The 24,429-nt window shown below is 48.3% G+C and overlaps 2 protein-coding genes across 2 annotated transcripts in view; both read right to left on the minus strand.

The window, feature by feature from the left end:
- LOC142589037 (neprilysin-1-like) overlaps positions 1-18,787 on the minus strand; it is a 33,999-nt gene extending 15,212 nt beyond the window's left edge. Inside the window, exons 1-2 of the mRNA XM_075700827.1 lie at positions 18,713-18,787; positions 12,704-12,799 (exon numbers count right to left, since the gene is read on the minus strand). Of these exons, the coding sequence (XP_075556942.1) occupies positions 12,704-12,724 (21 nt within the window). The 5' untranslated portion in view covers positions 12,725-12,799; positions 18,713-18,787. The remainder of the gene's footprint in view (positions 1-12,703; positions 12,800-18,712) is intronic.
- On the minus strand, positions 12,754-24,180 carry LOC142588627 (uncharacterized). Its single transcript, XM_075700459.1, has 4 exons — positions 23,874-24,180; positions 23,560-23,727; positions 18,713-18,774; positions 12,754-12,799 (listed from the first exon to the last, which is right to left on the minus strand). Exons 1-4 carry the CDS (start codon positions 24,015-24,017, stop codon positions 12,754-12,756), a joined length of 420 nt encoding a protein of 139 aa, XP_075556574.1. The 5' UTR covers positions 24,018-24,180.
- Between the last annotated feature and the right edge of the window lie 249 nt (positions 24,181-24,429).

Raw genomic sequence — 24,429 nt, forward strand, 5'->3', positions numbered from 1 at the left:
TTTCTTCGGTCTTAATTTCTTTAGTAGCCTCCCTGAGGTCCTCTTCGAGCTGGTTGATCCATGTCTGGAAGGACTGTCTGCCCGCTTCTATCGGTTCCGATTCTAGTCTCTTCGCAAAAAGGTCCCCGTCCGTGCACCGAAAGGTTCTAATCTTTTGTTTCGGCATACCTATACCTATGTGTATGATATAGCGGTCGCTGCCTAGATCGGTGCCCAAGTTTTCCCAACTAGCACGTTTCGAGTTGTTGACAAAAGTTAGGTCGGGTGTAGAATCCCTGCACGTGAACGTGCGACAGCGGGTGGGGAAAGCCGGATCGGTGGTCAGGCACAGTCCCAGGTCTGTGGCAAGGTCCCATAACACCTCACCTTTCTTTGTATTCCAAGCGTATCCCCACGCTTGGTAGGGGGCATTCAAGTCCCCTCCGATGATGAGCGGAGAGCTCTTTGCGACTGCGAGCGCCTTGTTGAAAAGTGCCCTAAAGCTTTGTTTCTTGTCGGTGGGACTGCTATAAATATTTAGGCAGAAGATACTCCGCGCCCCGCCCTCGTGTCTTTTGAGTACGACTTCTACTTGGATATACTCGATTTTACTCAATCCGAGATGGATATCGCGTTCGATAAAGGGTAGCTTTCTGTCTACGAGGGTGGCCAATCCCCTCCTTCAATCTTTTTCTCTACATACCCATTTGTACCTGGTTAGCTTTATTTCGCCCGCTAAAGTTTCCTTCAGCATAATTACATTTGGTTTGACCCCCATCGATATAATTATTTGGCGCAGCGATGCCTTTTTGTTGTGGAATCCGCGACAATTCCACTGCCACACACTAAAACTGTGGGCGCTATCCATGATTATTGAATGGGTTAATTTTGCTGTTACCCGCGATCGATCTCTTTGGAGCGCCCCTTGACGTTCCGGAGAGCGATTTTAAGCTTTCCGGTTCTGACGGCAAGAATTCGTCGTCGTCGCATATCGTTTCGAGTTTCTTGAATCGCTGTTCGGCCGTTAACCTTCATTTCCATAATTTGTTGACTTTAAAGTTAGCCCTTTCCGTCGTCTCTCTAATTTCTTTGATTCCCTCTTTCAGCTCCCTGAGGACTGAGAAAACCGAATCAGTTTCGGGGCTTACTGCGCTTTCTTTCGGGGCGGGGGAGTTATCTCCCTTGCTTGGTTCGTTACTTTGACCTACTGGTCTGGCTACTGCACAGAGTTTCATACAATAGTTACTATAGCACTCTGGCGCTAGTGTCTACGGGAGCTGTAATGGGAGTGGTTGACCCGCCATGGGAATTATGGGAAGTACATCTTTTGCCTAAGCTTCGTCCTTCTAGCTTGAAACGGCTTCACGACTTTGTGAGCTCGTCATTTTCAACAATGTCCCCCCTCCCCCAGCGTAACATATAATTAAATAAACATTACATTGTCCGACGGCAGGATTCGAACACTAAACCTTAGCACAGAAGCCTGATATTGAAACCATTACACCACGGACGCATTCGTCGAAAAGGGATGTGAAACGCCCTTATGGATTTATCCCGGGCATGCCATCGCCTTGAGACGCTTGGCACGTTTCGATTTGTCCCCCTCGACAAGCTCGATCATTGCAACTCGTAGCGAATACGCGCATTCGCACCGTCTTGCGAAATTCAAGGAGTATAGATTGCTCTGAAATTTACAATGAAGGCATATAAAGCGTAATAGACATAACCACAAGAACGTCTGGATCCCCAAGCACGAAGATCAGACAAATCCATCTATTTCCCATAATTCTCATTGTAGGTCAACGACTGCAGCGCCAAAGTTCCCTCTCGCACGTTATTGTAAACTCTTGAGTGAGAGCACTAACGAAATTGTTAGGAGCTCGGTTTAGCGGAAACAAGTAATACACGTTTTGACAGGTTGAGAACGAAAAGTACACTGGCTTTATTCCACACAAAAACAGGTTTGCCAAGTGGCAGTGGTGGCGCCCTTGTCGGCCAGCCACCTAACGTCCCAAGAAAGGGCAGGGGTAATGACCCCCACGTGGAGGTCAGGAGAGGTAATCGAATTTCGTAGAAGTGGGGGGCAAATCACAGTGACTGACGGTCGCTGCAAGCCCTCTCCTCCCCCCCCCCCTAGAACGCCAGAGGTTTAGGTGTGAATGGCGGTTGGAATGAAGTGGTAATGTTCAAAAGAGGCGGATTTCACGGGGTCGCACGGCACTGTCTCTTTCTTTGTCGCGAACGACAATCTTCAAGGTTCTCTCTGAACGCGAAACCACACTTCATAGGAAGGAGTCGACGAATATTTGACAAAGTCGCGCGGCGGAAACACGTGCGTGGTTGTTTCCATTGTCAGAAAACTAAGCACAGGCTGTCCGTGGACGATTCGTAGGGGTCGAGCCAGAAATGTGCCTCTCTAAGCACTGCGCCGCTGCTGACGGAGTGCCTTGCTGGGCGCGAAAAAACTGGCCTGCAACGCAGATTCCTGATCCATCATCATCATCGTCAGCCTGGTTACGCCGACTGCAGGGCGAAAACCTCTCCCATAATTCTCCAACTACCCCGGTCATGTACTAATTGTGGACATGTTGTCCCTCCAAACTTCTTAATCTCATCCGCCCACCCAAATTTCTGCCGCCCTCTGCTACGCTTCCCTTCCCTTAGAATCCAGTCCGTAACTCGTAATGACCATCGGTTATCTTCCCTCCTCATTACATGTCCTGCCCATGCCCATTTCTTTTTCTTGATTTCAACTAAGATGTCATTAACTCGCGTTTGTTCCCTCACCCAATCTGCTCTTTTCTTATCCCTTAACGTTACACCTATCATTCTTCTTTCCATAGCTCGTTGTGTCGTCCTCAATTTGACTAGAACCCTTTTCGTAAGCCTCCAGGTTTCTGCCCCGTAGTTGAGTACTGGTATGACACAGCTGTTATATACTTTTCTCTTGAGGGATAATGGCAACCTGCTGTTCATGATCTGAGAATGCCTGCCAAACGCACCCCAGCCCATTCTTATTCTTCTGATTATTTCCGTCTCATGATCCGGATCCGCCATGACTACCTGCTGTTGCGTTTCGCCTGCGACACGTGGTTTTGCCGGCGCGACTGCGGCGGGGCGGCAGACATTTTGGCCCGATCGTCGTCGCCGCAACACTCATCGGCAGGTGTTTCCAGGCGCGACTGCGGCGATGCGACCGCATAGGGATCATCCTCGCATTCCAGTCATTGTGCCAGAACCAGGCGATGCGAAAGCAGGGATCATCCTCTCATTACAGTCATTGTGCCCGACCGGCAGCGCTACAATAGGGTGCTACGAGATCGTGCTCGACATGGTGCTACGGCAGCGCTACAACAGGGTGCTACGAGATCGTGCTCGACATGGTGCTACGGCAGCGCTACGACAGGGTGCTACGAGATCGTGCTCAACATGGTGCTACGGCATCGCTACGACAGTGTGCGTCACCATTAGCCCATTGTACATTCACGTGCTCGTCTTTTGAGGGGTTCCTTCTTGCCCTCAACTGCGAGAGTATAAAAACAGCTGCCCCCGGACGCCAAAAGGGGGCTCCGATTTCTTCTGTTGAGTGAAGTGCTCTCCCGTCTCTCTACTTCGGTCAAACCTGACCGCCAACTCTTTGCGATGTTAAAATAAACAAGTTGTTTCGTTGTTACCAGTCGACTCATGCTTTGCCGGGACCTTCGGATGCTTCCAGTTGTACCCCAGGCCGCCAGGCCAACGCTACCCTTGGGGCTTGCGACCCAGGTACAACCACGGGCGTCAGCGCCGAGTTCCCAACCGATCGTACCAGTGGTGCGATCCAAACATCTGGTTGGCAGCGGTGAGATCGCCTCCGACTTCAAACAACTGTCTGCCAGCGGTGAGATCGCGACAACGGAGGCCAGCAGCGAAGAGATGCAGGTGACTGTATGCTGAGCAGCTCAACGACGATCCGGGAGCAGTGCAACGAGCCCTGTGTGACGACTGGTTGCCTGCAGCGGAACGACTGCGCGGAACTCTTGACTGCGAGGTTTGGTGAGTGCGGGACTTTCTTCTTCTGAGCTTTGCCAGGCTTTTGTTAGTGTCAGAAACAGAGCTGGTAATTGTGGTTGTCGTTGCTGCCGGGTTAGTTTGCGGCAAGACAATAGTAAGCAGTAGAGAAAGCAGCATTCAGAGCAGCCATGGATTTGAAGTCGTTGCGCAAACCGAAATTGTTGGAGCTTGCAAGAGAGTTGGGTCTGGATGTCTCGGACAAACTCAGAAAACCAGAACTGCTAAAGGCTATTCTTGAGTTAGAGGCTGAGGATGACGAGCTGTCGGAATGCCTTGAGACTATTGAGGAGAGGTCAAAAAGACAGGAGCGCGAACTTAAAGAGCAAAAAGAGAAACAGGAGCGCGAACTTAAAGAGCAAAAAGAAAAAGAAGAGCGCGAACTTAAAGAACAAAAAGAAAAACAAGAGCGTGACCGTCAACACGCTTTGGAAATGAAGCGTCTTGAGGTAGAGATGGAACGCGCTCGTAATGGAAGTCAGGCACACGGTGCAGGAGAACGCGTATTGTTCAAAATGACTGACCTGATGCGGCCGTTTAAGCTTGGAGAGGACATTGGTTTGTTCCTGGTTAACTTTGAGCGAACGTGCGAGAAGCAGGGGTTCTCTCGGGAAACGTGGCCACAGCGCTTGCTCACTTTGTTACCCGGCGAGGCGGCCGACGTAGTCGCTCGCTTGGATAGAGAGGAGGCAGAGGACTTCGACACAGTGAAATCGAGTCTTCTAATAAAGTACCGGCTGTCTGCGGAGGCGTTCCGTCGGAAGTTTCGGGAAAATGAGAAAGGCAAAAGTGAGTCATATACAGAGTTTGCGTATAGGCTTATGTCGAACATGCAGGAGTGGCTCAAAGAAGAGAAAGCGTTTGGTGACCACGATAAAGTTCTGCAGTGTTTCGGGCTAGAACAGTTTTATAGTCGGTTACCGGAGAACGTGCGATACTGGGTCTTGGATAGGCCAGACGTTTGTACGGTGGCTAAAGCCGCTGAGCTAGCCGAGGAGTTTGTGACGCGTCGGGCTCGCGGAGCTAAGGACGGTCAAAAGGGTGAATTTGGCTCGAAGTTTGAGAGGCCGAAGTTCACACCCATGAGAGCAAAGGGGAACACGCGTAGTGCGGATGCGAGTGGAAGCAGTGCGACCGAACCTAAGGAGACGGCGGCAGCCGAAGCCGAACGCAGAAAGCGGTTCGAGATGAGGCAAGCGCGCGTTTGTTATACGTGCCAGAAGCCGGGTCACTTTTCGGCGCAGTGTCCGGAAACAACACCAAAAGTTGTGTTTTTTTCAATAGGCAGCACTGACGAGAACATGAAGCTTCTCGAGCCTTACATGCGAGACCTCCTCGTGAACGGGAAAGAGTGCCGAGTGCTTCGCGATTCCGCAGCTACGATGGATGTAGTTCACCCGTCTTACGTAGAACCCCATAAGTTCACGGGCGAGTGCGCATGGATCAAGCAAGCCGTGGAAGCTCATAGCGTGTGTCTGCCGGTAGCAAAAGTGCTTATTGAAGGACCTTTCGGAGCGCTTGAGACGGAGGCGGCAGTGTCATCTATGCTGCCACCCCAGTACCCGTACCTATTTTCAAACAGGTCCGATCACCTCCTGCGCGAGAAGGGGCTTTTGTTTGGTGAAGCTAGTGTTCTGGCCTTAACCAGATCGAAGGTTCGGGAGCTCGCTGCAAAGGCGGTAGTTGCGGGGCCGACGTTATCAAACAACGAAAAAGGGTCAGAGGCGCAGCAAGCTGATATTCAGAGCACGCCCGAACAGAATAAAATTGAGTCTGTAGCGTTGAAGGCGCCAGATACTGGAGAGGAAAATCCCGATTCGGGAAAGTTAGAAGAGCTATCTACTGATTTGCTCATCGCGCCTACGTCAGACGGACTTGATAGGTTGCTAAAAGTCAGCCGGTCGGCTTTGATAGCCGAGCAAAAAAAGGATGGCAGCCTGGAAAACGTGCGCTGCAATGTCAAAGAAGGTATCGCCAGGAAAACTGCGCGTTTTGTGGAAAGAGGTGGAGTCCTGTACCGGAAGTATCTAGACCGCAGAGGAGTGGAGTTCGATCAGCTGATCGTGCCTCAATGCTATCGTCAGGATCTGTTGCGCTTGTCACACGGGGGTTCGTGGTCCGGACACCTAGGAGTTAAGAAAACTAAGGACCGTCTCTTGCAAGAGTACTATTGGCCCGGGTGTTTTCGGGACGCAGACCATTTCGTGAGGACATGTGACACTTGTCAGCGGGTGGGCAAACCAGGGGACAAATCAAGGGCGCTGTTGAAATTGGTACCTATCATAACGGAGCCTTTTAGACGGCTCGTTATTGATACAGTGGGACCTCTGCCGGTAACAGCCACGGGGTACAGACACATTTTGACTGTGATCTGCCCAGCGACAAAGTTCCCTGAAGCAGTGCCGCTTAAAGAACTCAGCTCAGTTGAGATAGTTAATGCACTACTGTCCATATTTGCGCGAGTTGGTTTCCCTGCGGAAATCCAATCAGATCAGGGCACAGTGTTTACTAGCGCTTTGACGACAACTTTTCTCGAAAGGTGTGGGGTAAAGCTGTTACACAGCTCAGTGTACCACCCACAGTCGAATTCCGTTGAGAAGCTCCACTCCGTCATGAAGCGCGTGTTGAGAGCGTTGTGTTTTGAACATCGAACTGACTGGGAGCTGTGTCTGCCTGGGGTGATGTTTGCTTTAAGGACCGCGCCGCATGCGGCTACGGGGTTTTCGCCAGCTGAACTGGTGTACGGTCGCTCGCTTCGATCTCCGCTTCGCATGCTTCGAGAATCATGGGAAGGTAGGGGCGACGACCCAGTCGTGGTGGAGTACGTGCTTAAGCTCCTCGAACGCTTAAGAAGGGCACAGGAGTTGTCAGGTGAAGCAATGACAAAGGCCCAGCAGAGGGCCAAGGTTTATTATGATCGGACAGCCAGGGCCCGTCGTTTTGAGGTGGGCGATGAGGTCATGATATTGCGCACATCGCTAAACAACAAACTAGACGTGCAGTGGGAGGGCCCAGCGCGAATTGTTCAGAAACTGTCGGACGTTAACTACGTGGTAAGTCTGCCAGGAAAGCGGAAAGCACAGCAAGTTTACCACTGTAATCTGCTCAAACCTTATAGACAAAGGGAAGCAGTGGTGTGCATGATGGTAAACGTTCCTGAAGAGCTTCCGGTCGAGCTTCCAGGACTAGGCTCAGTGACGAACAGGGAAGACACCGGTCAAGTCATTAGTGACCTTATCAGTAAAGCACCGCTGTCGCCTGAGCAGAAAACCGAACTACACCAGCTATTACAAGAGTTTCAAGGTCTGTTCTCTGAGAGGCCTGGTAGGACTTCGGTACTTACTCATGATATAGAACTTACCTCCCCAGAGCCAGTACGATCCAAGGCGTATCGGGTGTCACCCCGCCAGAGCGATATTATGGAGGCTGAGGTAAAGAAAATGCTACAGCTCGGTGTTATTGAGGCAGGTGAGAGTGATTATACCTCCCCTTTGATTTTAGTTGAGGTACCGGGCAAGGAACCTCGTCCTTGCGTCGACTACCGCAGGCTTAATTCCATCACTAAGGATCAAATTTATCCGATCCCTAACATCGAGGAGCGCCTTGAGAAAGTTAGTAGCGCTCAGTTTATTTCCATCCTAGATCTTGTCAGGGGTTATTGGCAGGTTCCACTTACAGAAGACGCTAGTAGGTATGCGGCGTTCATTTCACCAATGGGAACATTCCGTCCTAAAGTGTTGAGTTTTGGTTTGAAGAACGCGCCATACTGTCAGGGTCGTCGCCGCCCCTCTGAAATAAAAGTGGCCGCTGTGCGAGACTTTCCGCAACCGCGCACGAAGACCGATATTCGGTCGTTCTTAGGTGTCGCCGGCTACTATCAGAGGTACATCCCCAGGTACTCTGATATCGCGGCTCCCCTGACGGATGCTCTAAGAAAGACAGAGCCTCAAACAGTCGTCTGGGACGAGACAAAGGAAAGAGCTTTTAGCGCCCTAAAGAGCGCCCTAACAAGCCAGCCTGTGCTACGATCGCCAGACTATACAAAAGGGTTCGTTGTTCAGTGCGATGCTAGTGAGCGAGGCATGGGCGTTGTACTGTGCCAACGGGAAAATGGAGAAGTAGAACACCCCGTCCTGTATGCTAGTCGTAAGCTGACCAGTCGTGAGCAGGCGTATAGCGCCACCGAGAAAGAGTGTGCGTGTCTCGTGTGGGCCGTTCAGAAATTGTCATGCTATCTAGCCGGCTCGAGGTTTATCATTGAGACGGATCACTGCCCTCTCCAATGGCTGCAGACCATCTCTCCCAAAAATGGCCGCCTCCTGCGCTGGAGCCTCGCTTTACAACAATATTCCTTTGAGGTGCGTTACAAAAAGGGGAGTCTCAACGGTAACGCCGATGGCTTAAGTCGAAGCCCCTAACGTAGGAATCAGCCTCAAAATTGTTTGTTACTGATGTTTTTCTTCCTGAGGCAGGATTTTTTTTAACATATTGCTTTTGTTTAGTGTTTCAAAGTGATGATATGCTTTCTAGTGCAATTTTTCAATTTGTGGACGCGTTCTGAGTGATGCTAGACTACTGTAAGGAACTAGGCAGTGGTATAAAAAGGGGAAAGAGCCTGGCAGGGCTTAGTGAGGGTTGTGCCGTGCTTGCTGACTGAGCGGTTGAGTTTCAGCGTAGTTCTAACGCTTGCCGGGAACGAGAACAAAAATGTGAACTCTCCCGAAGTCACTTTGCAGTGTCCCGTGCGAACCTGAACTAGAGAACGAGGCCTTCTCTGTGCGCTGCGCTCAAGAAACGTCGAGGGACGCCCGACTTCGGTTATGAGCATCATCGAGCGACATCCCTCCGGACAGCGGATGCAGTCCCCTGTCCATCGGGATCTCCTTCCCCCGGCGGGGCGGTCTGTTGCGTTTCGCCTGCGACACGTGGTTTTGCCGGCGCGACTGCGGCGGGGCGGCAGACATTTTGGCCCGATCGTCGTCGCCGCAACACTCATCGGCAGGTGTTTCCAGGCGCGACTGCGGCGATGCGACCGCATAGGGATCATCCTCGCATTCCAGTCATTGTGCCAGAACCAGGCGATGCGAAAGCAGGGATCATCCTCTCATTACAGTCATTGTGCCCGACCGGTAGCGCTACAATAGGGTGCTACGAGATCGTGCTCGACATGGTGCTACGGCAGCGCTACAACAGGGTGCTACGAGATCGTGCTCGACATGGTGCTACGGCAGCGCTACGACAGGGTGCTACGAGATCGTGCTCAACATGGTGCTACGGCATCGCTACGACAGTGTGCGTCACCATTAGCCCATTGTACATTCACGTGCTCGTCTTTTGAGGGGTTCCTTCTTGCCCTCAACTGCGAGAGTATAAAAACAGCTGCCCCCGGACGCCAAAAGGGGGGCTCCGATTTCTTCTGTTGAGTGAAGTGCTCTCCCGTCTCTCTACTTCGGTCAAACCTGACCGCCAACTCTTTGCGATGTTAAAATAAACAAGTTGTTTCGTTGTTACCAGTCGACTCATGCTTTGCCGGGACCTTCGGATGCTTCCAGTTGTACCCCAGGCCGCCAGGCCAACGCTACCCTTGGGGCTTGCGACCCAGGTACAACCACGGGCGTCAGCGCCGAGTTCCCAACAGATCGTACCAGCGGTCCGATCCAAACACTGCCCTAAGTAGATGTATTCCCTTACGACTTCCAGTGCCTCGCTGCCTATTGTAAATTGCTGTTCTCTTCCGAGAATGTTCAACATTACTTTAGTTTTCTGCAGATTAATTTTTAGACCCACTCTTGTGCTTTGCCTCTCCAGGTCAGTGAGCATGCATTGCAATTGGTCCCCTGAGTTACTAAGCAAGGCAATATCATCAGCGAATCGCAAGTTACTAAGGTATTCTCCATTAACTTTTATCCCCAATTCTTCCCAATCCAAGTCTCTGAATACCTCCTGTAAACACGCTGTGAATAGCATTGGAGATATCATATCTCCCTGCCTGACGCCTCTCTTTATTGAGATTTTGTTGCTTGCTTTATGGAGGACTACGGTGGCTGTGGAGCCGCTATATATATCTTCCAGTATTTTTACATATGGCTCATCTACACCCTGATTCCGTAATGCCTCCATGACTGCTGAGGTTTCTACTGAATCAAACGCTTTCTCGTAATCAATGAAAGCTATATATAAGGGTTGGTTATATTCTGCACATTTCTCTATCACTTGATTGATAGTGTGAATATGGTCTATTGTTGAGTAGCCTTTACGGAATCCTGCCTGGTCCTTTGGTTGACAGAAGTCTAAGGTGTTCCTGATTCTATTTGCAATTACCTTAGTAAATACTTTGTAGGCAACGGACAGTAAGCTGATCGGTCTATAATTTTTCAAGTCTTTGGCGTCCCCTTTCTTATGGATTAGGATTATGTTAGCGTTCTTCCAAGATTCCGGTACGCTCGAGGTCATGAGGCATTGCGTATACAGGGTGGCCAGTTTCTCTAGAACAATCTGTCCACCATCCTTCAACAAATCTGCTGTTACCTGATCCTCCCCAGCTGCCTTCCCCCTTTGCATATCTCCTAAGGCTTTCTTTACTTCTTCCGGCGTTACGCTCGGGATTTCGAATTCCTCTAGACTATTTTCTCTTCCATTATCGTCGTGGGTGCCACTGGTACTGTATAAATCTCTATAGTACTCCTCAGCCACTTGAACTATCTCATCCATATTAGTAATGATATTGCCGGCTTTGTCTCTTAACGCATACATCTGATTCTTGCCAATTCCTAGTTTCTTCTTCACTGTTTTTAGGCTTGCTCCGTTCCTGAGAGCCTGTTCAATTCTATCCACATTATAGTTCCTGATGTCAGCTGTCTTACGCTTGTTGATTAACTTCGAAAGTTCTGCCAGTTCTATTCCAGCTGTAGGGTTAGATGCTTTCATATATTGGCGTTTCTTGATCAGATCTTTCGTCTCCTGCGATAGTTTGCTGGTATCCTGCCTAACGGAGTTACCGCCGACTTCCATTGCACACTCCTTAATGATGCCCACAAAATTGTCGTTCATTGCTTCAACACTAAGGTCCTCCTGCTGAGTTAAAGCTGAATACCTGTTCTGTAGCTTGATCTGGAATTCCTCTATTTTCCCTCTTACCGCTAACTCATTGATCGGCTTCTTATGTACCAGTTTCTTCTGTTCCCTCCTCAGGTCTAGGCTAATTCGAGTTCTTACCATCCTGTGGTCACTGCAGCGCACCTTGCCGAGCACGCGAAGAGATGCACGTCGACAAAGACGCGCCGGGGAATGCCGATTCCCCGGGACAGTAGGGGGACTCTTCAGCCGGACACGCGATACTGCGACGTCGCGATGACTGGCCAAACTCTTTTGCCACCTCATGCGACCGCCCCCATCTGTTGACCTAGTGCTAGTGGAAAGACGAAAGCTAAAGGCTTGTCCCTTTCCAGTTGGAGTTGGTTATTGGTGTTGATCCGGGCCACGTTCCTCGCTCGCGTGCGCGCCGCTCCTTCTCCCCCGCTACGCTCCACCCACCCTCGCCGCGTCACCTTATACTGTGCTTTCTCTCTCTCTCAGTTCTCACTGCCCCAGCTCGGTGAAGCTGCGCACGTCAAGAGAAACCCAGCGAAGTTCTAATAGCTGCTAGACTCCACCCACCCTCGCCACATCGCTATACCGTGCGGAGCTATTTTTATAGTCTGCTTTCCCTTTCTGTCAGCTATCCCTCCCCCAGCTCGGTGAATCTGCGCACGTCAAGAGAAACCCAGCGAGGTTCTAATAGCTCCACTTTAAGATACAACAGAGATTTAGAAGAATCCTAAGGAAGAAATCAGAAGGGAAAATCTGTAATATAACACAAAGAGAAGTGCCTTGCTATATGAGGCTCGAGCTGGTTCCCTAAGGACAAACACACACCGGAGCAACCCCTCTCAGCAAGTTGAGACGTGTGTACTGCAAGGAAAGCCAGGAAATGACTCGCCTCATTGTGGTAGAATTTCAATATATTCACCCAGCGAGACCCGTAGGAATCTAGTGCCCACCTTCCAGAGGCGATGGAATACAAAGAGGGTGGAAGGATTAACTGGTCAGCAGTCGAGATCAGAAACGATTAGTGCTGTGTTGGAATAAAAGGCACCGTAGATATTCATATTGTTACGAGGTGCTGCAGGAGTGAACGATAATGAGAGGACTGACGAAGACGACGATCGCCGACAGTCGTTCGCACGGGCTCCATCTTGTATGCCTGTCTTCTACCCGTTGTATATATCTTGTAAATATATTGTCAAGCGTCTTTTCACCCCGTAATATTTTGGTGTAGAGTGCGGGTTTTTAATGTTTCAAGATGAATCTACGCAGCGGACGCTCCTTAGCGGGAATTTATAAACAATATAAACAGAGACATGGTAAGCGTAGGTAATGTTACAATATAGTGACAGCGGTTTTAAATAGAAAAGTTAAGATCGACATCAGAGGGGCAAGGAGGCTAGATGGCGATAAATGTAGTGAATCAAGCAGGCTAGGTGACAGTCCGTGCCCTGCGTAAAAGGGGATGCCAAAAAGTACCATCGGCATCTCCCGTTCACGTCACCTTGGTAACCCGGTGTTTTGTAAAGAGCCCAATTAAATAAGCTAAAACATTATTTGATCGCCTTCACCGTGTGTGGCGGAGTCGCACCTTTTCTTTGGACGTTACCATCCTTGAAGCATCGGTTGAAGGTTGGTGCCCTAGGGGCTCTTTCGGCGGTGGTGGTGGTTGCCGTGGAACAGTAGCCTGAAAAGCGAGAAATAAACAACACCCATTCGTTACAGAGCAATGGAAAATAACCTTGCGACAAACGTTTCACGGTGGGTTCCTTGCCACACTTGGACGGGTCATGCATGCTCGAAAAATGCAGTCTTAAAAAGTAGCGGCGAAATAGTTAAGGGTGGTAAATTATTTTTTTCAAAATCCCAGTTTTTATTCATTTGGCGACAGAGATTTGATTAATACAGAGATTTGAATAATATGGAAGAAAGTGCAGAAAAAAAACATTCTTGTTTAATGAAATTCCCTGCAAAGCTCAGCGCCGGCAGAGTGGAAGCTACATACCAGCGCGAGCAAATCAAAATTGGGCGAGAGTATGAGTGCCTTGGCTGCTTATGTGCTACCCTAAGAGCTTCGCCAGATCAGACGTCGGAAAGAAAGTAAAAATTGTGAGGTTCTACCCGCCAAAAACACGATCTGTTTACGAAACACACCACATATGGTGCGAGACTCCGGAACGATTCCGACCACTTCTGGTCATTTATCGTGCACCTAAATCGAAGTGCACGGGCGTTTTTTGCCTCCACGAGTGTTTTTCCCCAAAAAAAGTTTCTTGCACTAAAAAAGCGCACAAAATGACTGTGACAGCATCTAGACCCATAGCCGATATGGCTGGTTGGGGATTTATCACAAAGCCTGAGTAAATACTGCGTCAATTATCAAGTGCAATGTTAATGCGAAAATTACAGCATCAATGAGAGATGTACAGAGTATCAGCAGTAATTCGTGAGTTTTCGAGCTCTCCGAAAGAGTGAGTCTCTTAGGCCACGGTGCAATATTTGGCCGACATTTATTCAAGCTAGCCACATTGTACCAAATTTTTTCGCCAACAAAGGACATTGTTCGACGGCCGTAAACATTGCGCACTATTGGCACATTAAGGTTTTTGTTCCTCCCGGCGACTGTTTCACCTTGGTGAGAGATCGGCATCCTGACGTCTGCAGGCATGAGTGAGCTCTGACTAGAATCTGACTTCTTGTTTTTACACGTAAATAGCGTAAAACAAACACCTTTTTCTTTCGCTCCTACTCCCGGACGTTTTCATCCATGTGGACCAAAGGATGCCTTGCCTAAACGCTACCCCGAGTCTCAACAATGCTTACCACAGAACAATGTGAAGCATACGCCTAGTACTGTGCTTCTACGCAATATGTTGGGCAACACGCTCAGTTTTCCTTGTATTTAGCACTGATTTTTTTCGTCTAAACCATTCAAAAGTGAACTGTAGCTTAACTGTAGCGCTATAACTAAGACATTGTCGTCTGCACACAGAGCAGTTTGCGTTTTGGTCAAAGAGATAGGGTAACCATTGACGAAGAGGAAAAACAAGGTTGCTCCAAGTACTGAACCTTGCAGAACACCCATTTAAAGGAGTTTCCTGTATTTTGTTGTCGCATAGTTGTACAAACTGAGTCCGCCAATCTAAATGGCCGCGAAAAAGTTTTGAAGCAATCCTCCTAAATCCCGACCGTAGGAGCTTCTGCAGCCACGTATTGTGCTTCACTGCGTTGAAGGCCTTTTTGTATCTAGGACGATACCAATGATCATTTGATTATCGTTTAAAGCCGGGCTTACTTTGTCTGCCATAGAATTTACTGAGTAGCCGTACAGTATGCCCTACTAAAGTCATGTTGATTCGGAGTTACTATACTGTATTTTGCAATAAAGTCTATCATTCTTTGGCTACTATAGTTACGTTCAGGAATCCGTGATTTGCACGATACTTACTAAGATGGTACTTTGTATGCCTCCAGTAGTACATTGAAGTAGTTGCAAGATAAGGGTTTTCAAATGCGCGTTTTATTTTTGAATTATCAGTTGAAGGAAGGGAGGGGGTGGCTTATGTAGACAGCTAGTTTCTTATGAATAAATTAGCCTCACCCTAAATGGCAATAAATGCCGCACGATTTCTTGTTTTCTGTCAATCCAAATAAAATTTCGAGGCAATAACACGCGTCAGGTATCATGTTACTGAATGTGCAACGTGCCGCCTAGCGCTAAAGTGCCTACGCACTTGCAAGATTTCTTACCGTCGATAGCAGCCTTCAAGAATATGGCAAAATATAAACAGTTCATGTGCATCCGCATGGTTGTTAAAATAACTTGTTCATCATTTGCGAAAACGTGCGTATTTAGATATGTTGCCGCAGTTATAGTGTTCACGGTTGGGCACTATCTGGGCTTATACGTGACGCTTTCATCGTGGCCCCAGTATCCGTTATTGGGTCCCACCTTTTCTTTGGCCCGGCATGCGCTTCCAGCAGAGGCGCTTTCGTTGCATCCGGGACCAGCGCTATCTACAAGCATACAGCGCTGCTCGTTTGTTTCAATGGTTCACGTGGTCAGCGATGACATTTGCATGTTTTTTTGTCTGAAAGTGTTTGCTGCGGCAGTCGTAGCGAGCTGATAAACTTGTTCACTAGTGCGCGTAATGGGACAGCCTGGTAATGGCACTACCTCCGTAGTCGATTCAAATCGACCACCTAAACGTAATTCGTATATTGATTACGTGTGACACGTGGAAGGTCTGCTCAAGCAGAATACTGTACGTTCGCTGCCTGGCTCGCAAACATTCAAGCGCCGAAATCAAAAAATCTTGCATTTTGCCATTGGCTAGACTGCCATTGCATTTTGCCATTAGCCAGACATGATCTACGATTCTCAGACCGCACGTCCTCTGGAGCCGTGCGGATGTCGTAACGATGCATTTCACTTGCTAGTCATCTTTTCTTATCATTCGGAGCACCGAGCCACATACTCCGGCGATAACTGCATTGCCGCAGCGTGCAAGCCAGTGATTAAAGGTGAAAGAAAATGGAAAATTAAATATATCCGTACAAAGTGCGCCTTCTCGGCGACTTCCCGAACCATGTTGTCACATCGGCAGCGAACAGCGGTCAGTATCGCTTTTCTCACTTGGTTGCTGCATGGCCTCCGTGATCGGATGGCCTTCCGATTTCGAGGTCCATGGTTGCCGGTTATCGAATACATCATGCCCCGTGGCATTGAGCGGCGTTCGAATCTACTGTTTGACCTCCAGAAAGGAAGGCCAAGACAAGCACGAGGGGAGTGAATAGGTTTCAAGTGATGGATTAAAAGGGAAGAGGATATGCGCAACTTTAGTAAATCACAATGACAACGTACCACGAAAAATAATAAGGTATATTTATTCTTATTCATTGGTCACAAAGCGATGAAGGGAGGCAAAAGGCGGCACCACCACTTACGTAAGGCCTGCCTTTGCCCACCGAAACGAAAAACAAATGATGGCAAATGAACGTGTGGTCGAAATATGGGTTCTGTCGTCCCAATCTCCATTGTTCAGAATTTTCCTGGTTGGGCTTTATAAACAGTTAACGGCCTTCTTTTCGATAGACGCATTCTATTTAAACAAGCTAAAACAGACAAACATGTCAATGCAAATGCGGCTGTTTGAAAATTCGTCTACGAACTGATTTCTAAAAGCCTCGTTGTCACGCGTTAATATACACTGCGTCTTAAGGTAACCATATTTAGAAAAACAACAATATAGAAACGGGTTTGGCGAGTCGTTCTTTGCATTGTTCCTCCACTTTAATTACACAAAAGACGTGCAAGAATTAGTCCACAGGAGCATTCTTTGCAGCAGGTGCGAAAGCGTGATGCTTTCCTAATATTACAAGCGTTTGTTGACAAACTTGTATGCATTGGGAGTATTTCCATGTCCATCCTAGTCATGACAGACGATTTGTCCTTGTATGCTGTTGTCCTGTTTGGCTGGGTCCCTATACGGGCTCTTGCGACAAAATAAATGGTATACCGCTAGACAAAAAATTACAGGGTCTCCTAAAATCTCTCAAGACCTGAACGGCGAAAGCCTACTATTCGTCGTTTTAACATTCGCCTTTTCAGTCATTATTAGTCACTACTGCTCCCTACTAAGCATTTTAGACACTTGTAATCAATTGTGGTCATTACAAGCCGTTGTAAGACATGTTGGTCATATCATAGTCATTAGTAGTCATTACTAGTCATTTCAGTCATTATTAGTCATTACTGGTCATTATTAAGCATTTTTAGCCATTTATAATTCATTGTAATTGTTGCAAGTTGTCGTTAGAGATATTTGTCTCTTCCTAGTCAATATTAGTCATTACAAGTCATTTCAGTCATTATTAGTCATTACTGCTCACTACTAAGCATTTTTAGTCATTTCTATTCAATTGTAGTCGTTACAATTTGTCGCTAGACATATTGTCATTTCGTAGTCATTATTAGCCATTACTGCTCATACTAAGCATTCTAGTCATTTGTAATTACTTGTGGTCATTACAAGCCATCGTTAGACATATTGGTCATCTCATACTCATTAGTACCAATTACAAGTCATCAGCAGTCATTTTAGTCATTACTACTAATTACTGTCCATTTCTAGTAATTTCTAATCAGTTGTGGTCATTACAAGCCGTCGTTAGAAATTGGTCATCTAGGAGTCATTTGTAGTAATTGCAAGTCATTAGTAGTCATTATTAGTCATTACTAGTCATTAACCTCTAACAATCTCTATTATACCGTTATCATTCACTAACTGTCACTATCAATCATTTTTCATTCTATAATTTGTCTTTAATTTGTCTTCATTTGGCCTGATGACGCTTCGGTGGACACTCCGGAAGACAGGTCTGCTGGCACAAACTTCACCATGAGCCTAGAAAGGCTTTCGCCTTAATGAGTCGCTCTTTTTTGAAGGTGGAGTGGTTATGTAAACATCGCCTCAACGTCACAGCTAGCATTCACGATGCAAAGCAACGTCAGCTCTGCGTTATTTTGATTCCTAGCGTATTACCGCTGCTTACCTTGTGCACCGTGATGCAATGCTCCATTGCCGTTTTCGTTGAAACGCGGCTATTAAAAAAGTAACAGGCTTTCGTTCACTGAAGGCCGCGGCACGAGCTGAATACAGTATAGCTTTATGCAGGTTCTCCCAGATAATTCTAGCCACAGTTTAAAAATATGCAAATTCCACCTAGCGCGTCATAACCAAGGTAATCTTGTTTTCCGTCACTTGGAGATACTCAACTTATTTCTCATTCCGCCTACTTAGATAATTAGTCTTAATTATTGAACTTCTCGAATATTATAATTAGATAAAAAGTGTCAATGAGAAAATTGTAGAGCGACATGAACATCTACCGACACAGCTTTCTGTTGCTCAATACGTGCTACATAAGTGTTTTTCCCAACGGGAAAGCCCGCAAATACACGCAAAATTGGCGCGCGACTAGCCGCTCGAGGCACTCTTGAGTGTATTAAGGCACTTCTTTCACGCTCGAAAAAACACTTATATGTAGCGGGTATCCAGCAACAGAAAGCTGTAGTGGGAGTTTTTCATGTTGCTCTACAATTTGCTCATTCACACATTTCATCTAATTCTAATATTTGATAAGTTGATTAATTAACAATGACTAATTATCTAATTAAGTGGGATGGAAACATAATCCGAGTATCTCCAAGCGATGGCAAACATTACCTTGGTTATGTCCAGCTACGTGGCATGGGCATATTCTTAAACCATGGCTAAAGTTAGCTGGGACACCCGTATATGCCAGCGCCTCAAGTGTCAAGCCAGAACGAAGCCTATACCATATTCATATATTAATAATTATACTAATACGTCGTGACCACCAGTTCACAATCAGATGAGCACCTTTCATACCTTTAAAACGACTCCATTCAGTATTTTTCTTTAGACTATTTGGAATCGGGGGTTTAACCTGATGTTCATCAATTTTCTTCGGGGAGCAAAAATCGCTAATTATCTGAAACGAAGAACTCTATATGTATAGTATGTGGTTCCGTAAATTTCTTACTGCGCCCTTATATTCTGCAGAGGAGTCGTACCTTTTCTTTTGGTTTGGTAGCCTTTGAATCTGCAGGTCCAGCAGGAACTTTTGCAAGAGGCGCTTTTGGTGCAGCCAGACCTACTGAAATCTGCGAATGAAGTGTAGTGCGGACCTTAAGTTTCTAAGCTACACATCGTCAGCGATCATGTGGGCTCTAGTTTTCTTTTAAAACTTTTTGCTGCGACATTATGTGATCAGCTGAGAAACGAGTAAGTAGAGAAGCCAGGACTGTTAACAGTGCTGCCACCTCAGGAGATTCCAAATGAATGGGCTGATGTAGTTTCGTAAATTGATTGCATGTAATGACGCAAGTCATTTCATGCTACAACTAGCTCTGTATCGCGCGGTGAATTGCTAACCAATCGCATTAGAATGCCCCTGGTTTCAGCGGGATCTTTCAGATTTTATGCTTCAATTTGTGTTTGCCTCTTGGCCTTCCAGATCACCATTAATGCTAGTATACGCGCTCGCTGAATATGCACTACATGGCGACATGTCTTTAGCTATGCTGCGACCGCAGTGCTTCGAAGCGGGCCTGCAAGTGCAGTGTATTTCAACGCAACATTCTGAAGAACAACGCTAACTGAAAACGACAGGCACATGAACAACCCAGGCGTCCTTGTGTATTGTATTTAACGCAGCCTGGCGACGACACTGTACTTCCGTAATGTAGTTTCCGATCGATTAACGAAGGTTAAGGGCACAAGTCCTGCCGTGCCGAATCCGGTGACCTTTTTTATCATTCCATCTCTCCCCAAGATTGAGTGTAGAAGAACCAAGTGCCAAGTCGTTTTTTAAACTGCGGAGCTGTTCTAAGTCGAGCCTTTGCCATCCGTTGTCTGATGTCACGCCGAGAAGCAGGGTGCGGAGAGGGGTATAGGAGCCGGTGCTTCGCCGGGGCGCGCGCCCTTTCGCCCCATGAATTCCGCTCGACGCGACCGGCAGCGCCCACGTCGCGCAAACCCGAGCTTCGAGAGCGAGAAGCGCAAAAAAAAGCGTCAGCGGAGGGAAGTCGCTACCGCCGAGGATCGATGACGGGAAGGGCGAGCGAAGCACCGGTTGAGGCAAGCCAAGCCCCACTTTCCAGAGAAGCGACACCAGCCAAGCACCAGCAGAAGCAAGCCAACTCCCAACTTCGAAAATATAGGAGGCCGAGCAGAGACGTCGACGCGGAGAAATTCTTCCCACGGAGAGTACCGATTGACGGTTCAAGAGGGAATTCCTCGACCGTGAGTGCGGCCACAGCTGCAAGGTGAGTGATAGACTATGGTTTGGTCACAACCTCGCCCAACTGAAGAGTGTGCGCAATCCGGAACCGAAGCTCGAATCTAGCAAAACTACGACGAGACAAAAGACTTTCATTAAAATCGCACTAAACACGAGTTCGAGATTGAGAAAACGACCGCCAGCTTCACTGATTTGACAGTTTTCACTGCGTGGAACTGGTTTCCTTTTCTTTTCTTCTTTTTTTTTGAAAGCCGCCGCAAGTCAGCCGCCGTGTTGCAAGGGGGTCGTGTGCGACACGCGCGTCATCGAGCAGATGCGATGAGACTGCGCCCCGTCTCGTATAACCCAATGATCATTTCTTGCCTTAAGAGCATGTTCATTCCGTTGAAGCAATACACATACGAACCCGATATTGAGCAAACAAGAGACAGGGATACCGCGTCGATTCCATCTTTCTTTTTTCCTGCTTCGTCGGTCATCCGAGCAACGCACTCAAGCTATATCCCGACCGCCGCTACCGACCGCCTTGTAGTATTTCACATTCCATGTTACATATGAAATGTCATGCGTTCATAGTTTACGCCATTCTTTCCTACAACTTACACAGACACGCGTTAGCTTCGAGACAAAAAGAAACTAGAATGCAGTCGGCTTGGCAAGACACTTCTTAGCAAAATGGTGTACTGAGGAAGACAGTATGGTTCTTTCTTTAAGTATTCACAAATGAGAATGGTACTGTGCTTTTAAAGTTACGCTGGGCTCTAATGGGTTAAGTGTCGTGAATGCTCTTTTTGCAAGCGGCGGTTACTGTTTTGTACTGTTTCAGTGGTTACTGCGTGGTGGTCACAGTAGTCACGTTTATCGTCGTGGGAGCTAGGGCAGGCGACTTGAAAGTTCGATTGGTTCATATATCGAACGGCCTTTCTCGGATAGGTGAGAAAGGAAACAGCATGCCTCCGCCAGAACGCGCTGGTCCCAACAAGTGTGGTAGGGCAACACTGTCGATAAAGATTGCGTTTGGTACCGCGCTAACAAGGGCCACAGAGCAGCAAAGAAGACAGGGCAAGCACTACACCGTCTATTTTGTGTTTTCGCGTTATTCCAGCCTTCTTCGCTGCGGTGTTTGCCTCATGAAAGCGATAAAGGTGTAATGTATGAAACAACAAGCCAAGAAGTACGCGGTATTAGGCCCCTAAATAAATTGACGGACGATTACGATACTTGGTAATACGGTCTTTGAGCACAGCTCCTGCCTTACTTACACAGGCAACAGCATACAGAACACACAGTTCCGAACGGAGGCGCGGTTCTGCGTTTCGGATTGGGCAGCACCCACCGCGATCCGCCGCTATCGAGCCGGCGCTCCGGCGACGCACCATCGCGTCATACTATAGTGGGTCATTCGCGTGGAGTTGGGAGGGGGAGACTAGTAAATGGTGCAAAGCTAGGTTGATTTCGCCAGATAGCAGCGGTAGCGGACGACTGGCTAACTGTAGCTGTTAGCCCTAACTGCTACAAGAACAAACACGAAGTATGATGCATGTTTACGGAAGAACGCAAGTATGTATAACTATAGGTGGGTTACAGTCGCACAGAAAGGTACTGAAATAAACTGGGAGCAAGCGAATACACGAATATACACGAATATCACCGACGGTCTCCAGCCGCCATCGCACTCACCTTTTTCTTCTGAGGTGGAATGAGGAAACGGGTAGAGAATAGGGGTATTGAGTGGAGGCCACACACTCATTGATTCACAGAGTCATTCTCAATATGGCCACACAAGGTTGGGGTAGGAAGTAGAAGGGGACGAAATGCTATAACTGTTTTTCGAGTAACCGCAACGGCACTGCGCCAGGTAAGGGGAAGTGTAAGGCAACAGTGGAGGCGGCAGAAGGACAGCCAGGCGCAAGCACTGCCAGAGGCGACAAATGCCACTGAGGAACGCGCCTTGCAAACGGGGAAGCGAGCCGCGGCTGAGAGACGTAGAGATACGCGACGCGGAGACGGAGGAGCGGAGAGCCGTCACGCGCGAGGCGGCTAGGAGCGCTCGCCACCGGCACCGCAGCAGTGCCGCGACAGTTAAGGTCCCTCTATAATTTTCAAGGTAGCGCGCGTCACTGTGCATATACAAAACAAAACGGAAACAAATACTGCATAGCAATGGCTATGCATTATTTGTTTTCAAAAGCAGAGAAATGCAGGCACTTAGGAATATATTTATTCACATATGCAATGCACCAAATACGATTAGAATATGCAGAGTTGGAAATGACTTTTTGTACATATTGTAAAGCGCAGTTAATAACGCGCGCACAAAGAGAGGAAAGTATATAAAAGTAGAATTCGCTGCTGAAATTTGCAGAAATTGTGCGCGTAACGCAATGCGGATATTTTTCAGCGAGTTAATGCGCTTCTGCCGCACTATTTACTTGCATGCTAGGTCATGCTGCACTTGCTAAGTCAACGGGCTCATAATGCACTAAAATCAATAATCTCCACAAACTTCGGCCGTCAAAATTCATGCGCGCGAGTGAAATACTATCGCAGCTCTGCACACACACGTGTGTACTTTCTTTCGCAAGTTCGTATCACTCTACGTTACGTTCCTCGCATAGTCGTGCAGTTAACGACGGTTCAGTATTCCGGCCAATTCTATGGGACCACATTTATCTTCTGGTTAGGTTTTGTTTGCCGAGCGGGATGCAAAATAACTTCTTGCCATCCTCCATCCGATCTCGGCACCCACCCGCACAGCAACAAGGCATTTCGGTCCTTCACATCCTAGGTCACACTGACCTATTCAGCGGGTTCATAACGAACTAAAGTAAATATTCACTACAAACTTCGGCCATCAACATTCATGCGTGCGAGCGAAATACTATCACAGCTCGACACACGCACGTGTATACTTTCTATCGCACCTTCGTATCGCTCTACGTTACTTGCCTCGCATAGTCGTTCAGTTAGCGACGGTTCAAAGTCATTCCGTTAAATTCTCTGCAACCATACTTTTCTTCTGGTTAGGTTCTGGTTGCCGCGGAAATACCTTCTTGCCATCCTTCGTCCGGTTTCGGCACCCAACCGCACAGCAACAAGTCATTTCGGCCCTCCCGGAACAAAATTATCGCAGCAATGTGCATAGCACAAAAGGCGAAACACGCGCACTTCGCCCGGCGCGCAGGAACTTTCATGGCGGCAAAGGGGCGAAGCAAGGTCACATGTCACCGTTAAGCCTATCACTGGCGTCGTCTGCTGGATCAAAGCCTTTCGATACTTTGAAATTATTGAGGGACTTTCGCGACAGTGGGATAACGGAACGGCGAGGGCGGAGTAAACGGTAGAGGCGAGAGTCACCGCAACGGAGCTTCGCGGAGGAAAAGGGCGAGAGGATAGGCGAGAACACATGATCCGGCTTTGGAGGAGCGAAGAGAGCAAGGCTCACTCCAGGCCCGAGAGATAGCGCCAGGAGCACGCGCAGCTAGAGCAGCGCGCTAGCCCCGGCTATGGAGCTGGTTACGGCGAGGCACGCCGGTGAGGCTCACCGCGACGCGAAACGTGGGAACGGCTGCCAAAGAGCAGCGCTCTAAAGCGGGCTGCAGTCGTCATCGCACTCACCTTGCTACTGCTTTCGGCGATCGAAGGCCGCGATTGCTTGCGTTTCGTGGGATTGGTGCTGTCCTTCCCCAAAGAGGCCGACCTTCCGGACAAAGAAGACTTGGAGGCTGTACTGGACGTGCTGGCTTTCCTCGCGTTGGCCGTCCCTTGAGGGGGGAAGACGCTGGGCTGAAAGGGTGGAGGCTCGTACGTTTGTATAGCTTCTCTCGCTACGGCGTTTCCATCGTTAACGCGATACGAAGTGCAATGCATAAACCAACAAGCCCAGAAGTACGTCCCCTAAAAAGACGGTCTCCAGCCGCCATCGCACTCACCTTGCTGCTGCTTTCGGCGATCGAAGGCCGCGACTGCTTGTGTTTCGCTGGCTTGCTGCTGTCCTTACCCGAAGAGCTCGACTTTCCGGTCGAAGAAGACTTGGAGGCTGCACTGGACACGCTGTCCTTCCTCACGTCGGCCATTCCTCGATGAAGGTAGTAGCTGAGAGCTTAGAAGGTCGAGACTCGAGGTCCGTGAGAAGGAGCGACGTCTCGAATCAGCGAACCGTCGGGCTTCTTCTGCGTTATCTTCTGAGCGCGTGATTCTCGTGCAGCACGCGCTGCGCCAGTAACGATGATGACCCCGGACAATGGCACATGCCCACAACAAGGGATTGGCCAGGAAGCGAGCGGTTTAGGAATAAAGAAAAGATGCAGACAAATAGTGCCCTTGGTCGTCACTGCGTCATCATTGCCTTCTGTTGACTTTAAATTCTGAACGTGACAGGTTACACACTTAGGAGGAGAACAACGAAAACAGTTTTCAGTAGTAAAGAAAGCGCAAGAAAATGTGTTTCAAGAATGCAGCACCAAGGTCATTTGGCTTTAAGACGCA

Source organism: Dermacentor variabilis, chromosome 7, assembly GCF_050947875.1.
Source record: "Dermacentor variabilis isolate Ectoservices chromosome 7, ASM5094787v1, whole genome shotgun sequence".
NCBI lineage: Eukaryota > Metazoa > Arthropoda > Arachnida > Ixodida > Ixodidae > Dermacentor > Dermacentor variabilis.